At 34.3% G+C, this 12,141-nt stretch overlaps 1 protein-coding gene across 1 annotated transcript; it reads right to left on the bottom strand.

The window, feature by feature from the left end:
- Nucleotides 1-1,394: 1,394 nt before the first annotated feature.
- Nucleotides 1,395-2,513, bottom strand: LOC110870374. The gene is made up of 5 exons (XM_035976086.1): nt 2,468-2,513; nt 2,268-2,364; nt 1,838-1,965; nt 1,656-1,740; nt 1,395-1,554 (listed from the first exon to the last, which is right to left on the bottom strand). The coding sequence occupies exons 1-5, from the start codon at nt 2,511-2,513 to the stop codon at nt 1,395-1,397; spliced, it is 516 nt and encodes a 171-aa protein (XP_035831979.1).
- Nucleotides 2,514-12,141: the final 9,628 nt, after the last annotated feature.

Raw genomic sequence — 12,141 nt, 5'->3', positions numbered from 1 at the left:
AATCTCGAAGCTGTGAATTCCAGACTACGATCCCAGCAGATTGAGAGGGGGAGTCTGAAGACACCGTGTCAACATCCGAGAGAGAGGAGTTTGTTGATGATGAAGATAGAGTTTGCGGATTCTTGCAATGACAAATTCTTCAGAGAAAGATTGAAGACTGATAAAGACTGTAGGCTGACAATCGAAGACTCGACACTGAAGACTCTGTCAACATCCGAGGGGGAGTTTGTTTGTGCACTACGTCTGTCGACTACGTCTTATATCGAGTCTAATGTTGTATAGGTTAGATATGGCACGAAATCCTAGAAAAATATGTTAGAAAAGGTTTCGCTTTTGTGTCATTGTCCTAGTTTCGCTCATGTGTCAAGGTTGTAGTTCTGCTCATATGTCAGTGATGTAGTTCCGCTTATACGTACATGTCCGTATAAGCGAAACCTTGTGGAATATATATGGGAGGTCATTCAAGCGAAACTAGGTGTGTGTGTGGTAGGTGTTTTCTTCCGGTGAGCCACGAAGTGCTGCCGAAGTGCTGTCAGAGTCTGTAAACGTTATCAAGATCAATACAACAACAATTTAAAGTGAATCCAGCCGTAATCGCACCAGAACATTAGTTTCCGCCTCTTGTTTTGGATAGGAATTCTTCTGATCGACTCAAACAGGGTCGAATACGATCCTACAATATCATCTGAAACATTCTCAACATTCTGCAAGTATTCACTTTTACCTAGGGGTGCAAACGAGCCGAGCTGAGCCCGAGCTTGACCAGGCTCGAGCTCGATTAACTTATAAGAGCTCGGCTCGATTCGAGCTTTGTTTTCAAGGCTCAAGCTCGGCTCGTTTGTATTTTCTCAAGCTCGAGCTCGGCTCGTTTATTATCTATTAAGTAATATATTAAATAAATATTAGACTTTTTAGGCTCGCGAGCTCGATAACTGAAGCTCGGGCTCGGGCTCGTTTACTACATATGCTTATTTTTAGGTTCGATGTCGGCTTGTAAACAAGTTTGAATAAGCTCGGCTCGACTCGGCTCATTTACACTAAGGCTCGATAAGGCTCGACGAGCCTAACGAGCTTCACATGCGAGGCTTGAGCTCGGGCTCGATAAACAAACGAGCTTTATTTTAGGCTCAAGCTCGGCTCGGGCTCGATAAGGCTCGGCTCGTTTCGAGCTTTTTCTCGAGCCGATCTCGAGTAGCTCACGAGCCGCTCGGCTCGTTTGCACCCCTACTTTTACCCATCACCTTCTTGAAACACTTACGACAGGCAGCATACAACCAACAATACTCTTCTTGCACAATCTTAATTGTCGCAACCACAACACAAGACATTTCCTGTAAAAACACAACACACTTCCTGTAAAAACACGCATGTGACAAACCAAACAAATAACCAAACTATATACAAAGAAGTGAAACCTCTTCTATCTCGCTAATCTCATCAACATGTTTCTTCACACCTTCAGTTACCAATTCTTTATGTAATGGAAAAATACTCTGAGACGATAGTATCGTCTGAGAAGTGGAACTACTCCCTTGTCCAAACTTCAATATATGCCTTTTGAATACCACAAATGATTAGAATTAGTATACAAATGACATGAAACCAAGTATTTGACTTTTCCATCTATATATAATAGAAATTACATTGAGAATTACCTCCTCCTTAGCTCATCAACTTCATCAATTTCTTGATTCAGAAAAATTCGTGTTGCAAACTTGTCACTTTGAACAGTATATTCACCTACATGGAAAAGTATATAGATATTTAATGTATACGTGTCTTTATATTGCCAGAAATAAACAATATAGTTATGATTTGTAGAAAGTAACAAAAATACCTTTCCATTCCTTACACTTTCCATGTTGTATAACAGCCATCACATGCTCATGAGGTGGGACTTTAGAAATGAAGTCCTTAATCTGCAGAGCATAATCATTCCACACAGTACACCGCAAAACCTTACCACTACATGAAAAGAATATTCATATCAAAACAACATTGAATGAATAAAAACAGAAAATAAATCAAGAAAACTATAACATTTATTAAAGTAGCAAATGGTTTCAATTTCAGTACTATATTCATTAAGAATAAACTGTAGACCTCATTTATTACCATGATTCAGCATTACATACAAACAATATAAACCTCATTTATTACCATTACATGATCCCACATTAAATACAAACATTCTTCATCTTTTTTATTAACATCATTAAATACATTTTATGATCACTACATGACTGAACATATAAACAACAACTTACTCCAAATCTTCAATATCGAAATTCATCTTCTTAGTCTCCTTTGGAAGTCGATCAAAGATTTCAAGATCTCCACAAGAAATCACAGATCCAACAACATCTACATGATCACATTATACAAGAATATAAGTAAAACTCTCTAATATTATACAAGCAAGACATGATTACAAAAATATACATTACCAACACTCAAAGCGTTTAACGCCTCTCCTTGAAGAATATGTTCATAAGCTCTGAAATTGAAACCATACTCAACACCTTGCCACTCTCTCACACGAGTAACAGTTGTGCATATATAAAAGTTGATTTTATAAGGCTGCACTACTACTTTATATAAATCTTTATTCTCACCAACACCAAACTTCGAAAGAATCACAACAGCATCTTCTTGCAGTTGTCCATCAAAAACAGGTATCGGATGACTCTTAATACCTCCTTGAATCTTAGCACCCTGAAGAACATTTAAAGAAATTATGTTCTTAGCATACAACACTACATTTTCTAAAATAAAACGGAAAAGCAGAGATATAAATTACCTTCTCATCAATGAAGATGATCTCCATTTTGTAACCCTGATTCCATTTTCGTATAATTCTCGCCTTCATGTTCCACATATCCTTAGCAGGATTCAAATCGTTAACAAAACTCAGATTATTACTATCAACTGATATTGACATGCTTCTAATTCGGAATTCGGGTTGTGATTAAATTTCAAATTTCAAAATCAGAGAAGATGAAAGCGTGATGAAATATGAAGAGGGAAATGAGAAGAAAAGCCTTATATAAGATGGATGATTGACAGGAGTTTGAATCCGAGTGACATGCATTAATTGCTAATTACTTATTCCCATGCATATTTAAATTTGATTTTCCCAGTAATTAACGTTAAACATCTGCTGATCTACAAGTATTACGGAAGATACCAACATCTGCTGCTGCTAAGTATACATTTGCCAAAGGAACCAGCTGCTACTTTCTCGTAGATGGGCAGTGGTTTGCCTTTTAGAATGTGGGCCAGACCTTTAAAATTTGAAAATACACAAGGCAGTGGTTTGATGTGGGCCAACTTTGAATTTTAAACTCTTTTAATATTAGGCTTTATGACGTAATAATGAGATAAGAAAAGCCTTGTTAGACACCCTCTCCTGCTGACACATCAGTTTTTCTTATGTCACTTGGATTTTTCCTTTTATAGAAAGTATAGATTTTTTATACATGAAATATATTATAATATAATATAGTATAATTAATTAATATAGTTAGAGATAAACATGTAAATTCAAATTTATTTAATAATTATCTATAACTAATATAACGTATAATGTAATGTTTTTTTTTTTGACAGGTGAACTTCACAACAGACGGCTAATTCACACCCGTAAGACGCAGGCCCGCCACCATTCATTACCAGGACTATGTTGTCTTAACCGGGCCCACACCTGGTCGAGAGGGGCGTTACGCTGTCCCCAAGAAAATTTCCAGCCTCCGGCCACATAACAGGAGTTGCACCCTCCACAAGAGCACCCTCTGGAGTAAATGCACTGTGGTAGAAAACTCGGATGGGATCAATGGTCGAACCTGAGTCCTACCCTATCATTTCCAATGCATCAACCAGCTGGGCTGAAATCATTTGCCAATGTATAATGTAGTGTAATGTAATGTAATGTAATATAATATAATGTAATATAATATAATATAGTTAGAGATTGAACATATAATTTCAAATTTAATTAATAATTATATATAACTAATATAAATATATCAAATAACTTTTCATATTCCGGATATGGTTAAATGCATTTTACATAGGTTTTTTTTTATATATATTACATCAATCGGATATCGTTATGTTACTTATGTATGATATAGTTGTAAAATTTGATAACGACATGTTTTATATGCACAAATTTGAATATAGTCCATATTTAAACAATGCTTGGACATATATATTTGGATTAAGAGAAAACCCTCTTGAGTTGTGAGAACTTAGTAAACTCTGACTTTTCATGCGAGTTTTAGTTTGATATTTAAATGTCGACTACTAATTAAAGAGGTTGTTGTAGACACTCAAAATTATAGTTTAAGAAACTTTAGTTCTATTTTTAAATGTATACTTTATTACCTCATTGAGTTGTGAGAACTTGAAGAACTCCGACTTTTCATGCGAGTTTTAATTTGAATATTTAAATGTCGACCACTAATTAAAGAGGTTGTTGTAGATGCTCAAAATTATTGTTTAAAAAACCTTAGTCCTATTTTTTAAACGTATACTTTATTGGAGTATGATTTTATTTTAATATGTAATACTTTCTATACTATGATGATATTTATATCTCGTCTCATGATCCATATATCCAAAATTAGTATTTATATCAAAGTATTCATTATATCATTAATATACATAGTCGAATTTAATTACAATTCATTTACCATAACCTCATAATTTATAATTATTTTTAAAAATACTTGCAATTTTATGATCATTATTTTTTATTTTTTAGTGTTACTTCTTTTAAGTCATATAATAAGATAGATTGTAGTATCTATTTTATCTAATAAGTCATTTCATTAGTAAGGATTATATATAAGTTTATAATTTACATTTTTTTCGTCATTTAACCCGTGTAATACACGGGTCTGTAAGCTAGTAATAATTATAAATGAGAATAGGATAATTAGTTTAGATAAGCAACTCTCCCTCCAATAAATCATAGGCTCATAGCCTATCAAGTTACATTCAAATACTTTGATTGAATTATATGTTATATTAAGATGCAATAACCATATATGTAGCTCAGACAAACAAACTCAAAAACTCAATAGAAGAAACAAGGAATGATTTCTTCTACTTATTATAATAATTTAACAAATAAAGTTTTTTTATTACATTTACCCAAAATAACACGTTTTAAGGGTTCTTGCTTTAAAAAATGTTTACGAAAGTTCAGTAATTTTTATAAGCATCTGTAAAATACTCTAAAGTTCAGTAATTTTTACAAGCATTCGTAAAATACAACCTAAAGAAAGAATTATTGCAATTTTGTTTGATATAATTTGCTTGTAACTTTGTTAAATAAGTGTTATATGGGTAGACATGGTAATCCAAACCCGTAATAGATAATTAGATATTGTAGTTTAGGGTTAGGCCCATTCATGTTAAGCCCATTAAGGTTATACTCTAGACAGAGGTGTACAAACCGGTTAATTTTAATAACCGGTTTCGATTTCTCATTTTAAGGGTTGGAATAGGTTATTGTTATAACCGGTTCGGTTCTGATTGTTTGACAAAAAAACCGTACCCTATATGCCCAGTTCCGGGTAGGGTTCGGTTCTGTTTCTTAATAAACCGGGTATTAAAATACCCTATTTTCGGGTCTTTTATACCCTATTTTCGAGTATTTTAGTTCTATATTTTCATACTTTTTAATAACGTTTTAAAAAAGAAACATATTAAAATCATGTATCGATTATAATCGGGTATAGTCGGTTCCATTTCTTGTTCGATTTCAGGTATTAATCGGGTATGATCGGTTCTGGTTTCGGTTCCAGGTATTGAGATCAAAATGAATACTCTATCCATACCCTATGGGTAGGGTCGGTTCCGGTTTCAGATATAGAATACCCGAGATTAAAAAACAGGTTCCGGGTTTTTTTACTGGGTCCGTTTTTTTGTGCACCTCTAACTCTAGAGTCTAGAGTGTTGTATCGTCTTATATATACCCACTTACGTTATAAGTGTGCAGTATAGATGGGTAAAAAAACCGTTTTGTTAACCAAAACCGGTATTAACTGGAACCATAACCGGTACATTAATAATCGGTTAGGAGTTAAAAAACGGGCGGTTTGTAATTGGTTATAGACTTTTAGGATAGTAACTGGTTCTAGACATTTAGGATCAGGGGCGAAGGATTTAAGGGGCGGGGAGGGGCGCCCGCCCCCCCGAACGTTTCGGTCAGTAGTGTTTATATGTACGTTTCGTATGGGATTTTGTAGGTATATACGTTTTCGACCCCCCGGTTTTAATTTTTTATTTATAAAGCCCAAATAAAATATTTAATTAGTCCAAACATTAAAATCATTATATTTGGTAGAATACTAATATAACCCAAATCAAATCATTATATAGCCAAACTTAAAAGCCCACCCTATAAAAAAAAACCTAAATTCGTTTACTTTGGGACATCGACTAGAAGAACAGAAGCCACAAGCCAGAACTGCAGAGGGGGGGGGGGAACGAAGGTTCCAGAACTGTTCGACTTCAGCTTCTTGTTCGAGAACAGAAGCCAAAACACTGCTCGTTGTTGTGGTCTTGTACTCTTGTTCGACTATGTGTTTTTTATCTTTAGGTTTAATTTAGGGCTGAAATTTATGCGAGTTACGTTGAAATTAGGGGTGAAATTGGTTCGAATTTTTGCTCTAAACTTGTTGAATCTTTCTGTAACTATGTCTAATTTTATTTGTTTAATCTTATTGTGATTTGATTTAGATAGAAATTAGAGTTTGAAATTTAGGGTGATTTGTTAACTTGTTTTGTTATTAGATTATGCTATGTGGAAGAATAAAATAATAACTTCTTTTTTAATGTTTGAGAACGTTTTTATTTGATATTAATGTTTGACCCGACCTGACCCGAATAGAATCACCGACGTCCGACCGGAACATACACCTCGAAACTACACAATAGAAATTTTTTTTAGGTCCGTTACTTTCCGACCCCCCGAACTTTTTTTTAAGCTTCACCACTGTTTAGGATAGTAACCAATTTTTAACCAATGTATGGAAAAAAAACCGAAAAAATGAAAATAACCTTTTATTAACCGAACCAGTTAAAGTAACAATTTGAAAATAACTCTCTAAACTGATTAACTAAACCGGTTAGGAAAATTAACCGATTTGTGCACATCTAGCGTGCAACATACACGCTTCTGTTAGGGTGAACGGAGCGCTTGCGGGGATGGCAAGCGGTGAACCTGTTATTGCCCGGCAACACCGCCGCCATCGCCATTTGGCGTGCGGTAAATTGGCAAACCCGGAGAGTGGTCATCGCGTGGGAATGTTGAAATTTTCGACTGTTGGAGCCTTTCAACGGCTACAGAGCCGTTTGAGATTTAAAAAAATTATAATTTTCTCAATTTAAATACGACCTTTCACAATTTAATTTCTCACGACTCGAAATCATTCATAACCAAACTACAAACCACATACACCATGGATAAACAAAACAAAGATGATGCGAAGAAAAAAGGTTCGACTAGTCGAGGATCAGGTTCCAAAAATAGGGGACGCGTCTCGCAAACGATTTGGCGGTTCAAGTGGTCCGAGTGCACCATTTCAACCCTCACTCGGGTATTCACCACACTTTCAACCTTTTTACTCCCAAGCTTCACAACTTACTTTTTTTAATTCAATGTAACTTTATTTAGTTCGATTTAGTGTTATTTTTATTTTTAAGATAATGTAATTTTATTTTGTTTAAATATGTTTTAATTATTAATACATAATTTTTAGAAAAAAAAAATAGACTACTCTCTTCAAGAGGAGCACCCCTTATGTTTGAGGCAAAATGAAGAAATAAGAAAGGAGTTGATATGACACAGTATTATTGGCTGAGGTTCAGAGGTCACTACTCCTCGCGAGTAAAGCTCCTCCTACACTTTTAAAGACTAAAAACTTTAAACTACTTTTTAAGATATCTAAAGTATGACTAAAGTAGGTTTTAACCCATAATTTTAACCGACTTATAAAACTTTTAAGCCCTACGTATCTCACTGATAATACGTTAAGCCTACGTATCTTATTGAAGTGTTATATTTTACTACAATTAAGTTGTATCAAGGTTGTAATTTTCTCCCCGGTAACATATTTTTTAATTCGTCACTTTGAATATGAAAACATATTAGCAAGAGCATTTTCACAAAAAAAAATGTAGTTTAAATTATTTAATTAGAAATAACTTTTGGGAAATATTAGATTACACCATACAAAATTACACGAATATAAATTTAAAACCATCTTAGTTTCATCTGTATAGGTTGCTTGTAAAACTTGAAATGTTTAATTTTGTAAATATGTGATACTTCAGAATTTAACCAGGGGAGGAAGAATTTCATAACTAAATTATTTATAAAACATTTTGCTTGCATATTAAACTAGGGTAGAACCCCGTGTATTACACGAGTTGCATAAATTTACTTTTATATAGTAGATAATAAAAAATATATATCTTTAAATAAAATATAATGTCATATATTAACGCATACAACAATCAATTTTTATTTAAATGAACTTTAATGCACTATTTACTTATTATAACATTTTACTTTGTTTTTTTATTTATTATTAGGTTAAAACACATGTATTACATGGGGTTTAATCCCGTTTTTATGATACATTCAAATTTTGAGATACACTGATTTTAGTTAGTTTTATGCACATTCATGCTTATTTGTTTATTTTAGTTAGTTTTATGCACATTCATGCTTATTTCATTTATAAAACACTCATCCAAAATTTATATTCAAGAGAGTTTACGGTACAAAAAGGTGGAAATCGAGTCCCACGGTTTGAATGGAGTATAGATTTGTTATAATTTAAAAATGGTGTTCTTTCTAAATGTTGATGCAATGTGTGATAAATAATGTGTTTAAACCAATTATAACAGTACGTCTAACATTACAAAGATGAAACTAACTTGTTTAGATTTGACATTTGAAAGAATTATGCAACTATAATGGTGAGTCCAAACCACTATAGTGATGCGTCTAAAAACACTTATAATTTGATAATTATTAAGTATGTATCAAACGGGAACCTTTGAGTCTTAATGTACCATAAGTTCAATCACCGAACTCATAATACTCGGGATATAATTTTATGATTATATAAAAAAACAAACGTTTCTCCTTATTTAAATTTTTGTTTAAAATTATTTGTAGTAAAACAAATATTTATTCTTATCTATTTTTTTAATTACTATTATTATTATTATTATTATTATTATTATTTAATATAAGAGATAAATAGGAAAATAAGCTGAGAAAGTATCAGAAAGTAACGGGTGTTGAAATGTTTTTCATTTATTAATATAAGAATACTTAGGCGTATATAGAAATTGATGTTGAATAAATGGGCCATCATATCGAAAACAATGATATAAGATTTGTGAAATATCCATTTTGTCAGGCCCATCATTTACAAACCCATTTAACTAATAGAAAATTTAAGTTATGTGGTGCGGTCCATACTCCATAGCCCAAAAATAAATAGCCAGAAAAAACACCCAACCCAAGTACCCAACAATTGAACATAAAACTAATAGAAAATATTGATTAGCCAGTGGTATATATGTATGTACGTGTGTAGGGTTGTAAACGAACCGAACGAACACGAACAAGGCCTTGTTCGTGTTCGTTTATTAAGGAAATAAATGTGTTCATGAACACTTACCGAACGAGATTTTATGTTCGTGTTCGTTCATTAAGGAAATGAGCATGTTCACGAACGGTTCACGAACACAAACGAAAACAAATAAATTTGGCGAACGCGACGAAGGATAAAGATAGATGGCCCAGAGAGTAGCACTTGAACTTGAATCCCTTATTGTTGAACATGAGTCGATCGTATTCGCCGATGTAAATAATATTAATTTTAGGTCACTAAAGTCGGATGTCTCCTTGGAAGGAGTGGATGTTGTTTTACCAATTGATTCTGTTCGTCAGGTTAACAGCAGGTTAGCAAATACTCTTTATGGTTACTTCCTGGGGGATAGAATTGCTTATCCGGTTGTTGAATATTTTGTGAAAACAAATTGGAAAAAACATGGTTTTCAGAAAATTATGATGAATTCGAATGGGTTTTGCTTCTTCAAGTTTGAAGACAGACAGGGTATGAATAATGTCCTTGAAGGGGGTCCTTGGCTGATTCAGAACAAACCTCTTTTTCTCAACACTTGGTCCCCTACAATCACTCTTAAAAAAGAAGATATTAAAAAGGTTGCGGTTTGGGTGAAATTGCATGAGGTTCCTCTAGTGGCGTATACTGACGATGGGTTAAGCATGTTGGCATCTAAAATTGGTTCTCCTTTGCGGTTGGATTCGTATACTATTGATATGTGCAATGAGGCTTGGGGACGAAGCAGCTATGCTAGGGCCCTCATTGATATATCCGCTGAACATGACTTTAAAGAGGTCCTAACCATGGCTATTCCTGAGTTGGATGAGAACAAGTATGTCAATGAGACTATTCGTGTGGAATATGAATGGAAACCCCCGAGATGTGCCCACTGTTGTGTATTTGGGCATGACTCTGAGGAGTGTCCAAAATGCATTCGATCGACAGTGAGGCCTCCTACTAACAGTCCGAAAGTAGATGAGGATGGTTATACGGAAGTTAAGACAAAGAAGAATGCAAAGAAGAGCGGTTTTCAAGTTAACAATCAGAAGCCCAAGTTTGAATAGAGACCTGTGGATAAAAAGAAAAAGGCAATAAGTTCTTCCTATGTGAATGCATGGGGTACTAGTTCGTCCAAGGTTCAAACACACAATTCGTTTAGTGCTCTTGGTTGTGTTGGGGGGAATGGGGTTCCCTCCAGGGGAAGTATAAAGAGGGACGTGAGGTAAATGAGGAGTCTGACGATGATGAGGTAGAAGTTGTATATGATGAAATGAATGAGTTTATGACATCGGGTACACATCTTACGTCTGCCTGTACAGGGGCAAGCACCTCTTCCACAAAGTTATCCAGTGGATAGGTGGTTTTTGTTTCATGCTAGGGGGCTGCCGGTTGGTGGCCATTTCATTTTTGATGATGGCGGTTGACGTCGTTGTATGATTTATTTTCGTTTGTCTACTAGTTAGTCATTATCATGATTGTAGTAGGCTAGGTCGAGGTGGTAGTTTGGTTTGTTTTGTTTATTTGCTTACATATATGGGGCCTGTTCTGTATATGAACTAGTGGGGAACTCATCCTCACTACTTGTACTTATTTGGCGGTTGTCTATAATAGAATCACTGGGGTAACCCTTTACCCAAAAAAAAAAAAAAAATGATGCATAAACAAGATGAAAGTGGGTTTCCTAGTTTAATTGTTAAGGTAATAAAATAAATAAAAGTTTAATAATATAAAAAGTACAAATAAAATATAAGAAAGTACACAGATTTTCAATTAAAACACAAACATATGAATATAAACGAATGCAAATCAACGAATGTTCACGAACACGTTCACGAACACCTTACCGAACGTTCACGGACACAATCGAACGAACGAGACTTCTGTTCGTGTTCGTTCATTTAACTAATCGAACGAAATTTCTTGTTCATGTTCGTTCCTTTATTAAACGAACGAACATAAACGAACTTCTCGCCGAACGGTTCACGAACTGTTTGCTGAACGTTCGGTTCGTTTACATCCCTACGTGTGTGTGCATAAACTAATTGAAATTTTATTGTTTAGCCAGTGGTATATATGTATGTACGTGTGTATTCATGTATGAAAAAAGTTTACGGTTCAGAAAACAAAATCTTAGACCCACAAGATAAATTTCTACTCACATGGAACAAATACTTTGTTGTCTCGTGTATTCTTGCTGTCTCTATCGATCCACTCTTCTTCTATCTTCCGGTTTTTGATCAAACGAAAACGTGTCTTGGTATTGACCGGAAATTAGCCATAACAGCTACAACGTTAAGGACTGTTGTTGATGTGTTTTATCTTATTCATATGGCTCTTCAGTTCCGAACTGCTAAATTAATAATAGCCAATTCTAAGGATCGTAATATTGTATTATTTCTACCTTTTGTGTTAATTGTAAGGTGTAAATTGATTTGGGTTGATTTCGGGCGGGCGTGTTGAAATTTTAACAGTACTTTTATCCGTG

This window comes from Helianthus annuus, chromosome 8 (assembly GCF_002127325.2).
Source record: "Helianthus annuus cultivar XRQ/B chromosome 8, HanXRQr2.0-SUNRISE, whole genome shotgun sequence".
NCBI lineage: Eukaryota > Viridiplantae > Streptophyta > Magnoliopsida > Asterales > Asteraceae > Helianthus > Helianthus annuus.
This window is presented reverse-complemented; position numbering and strand designations above follow the sequence as displayed.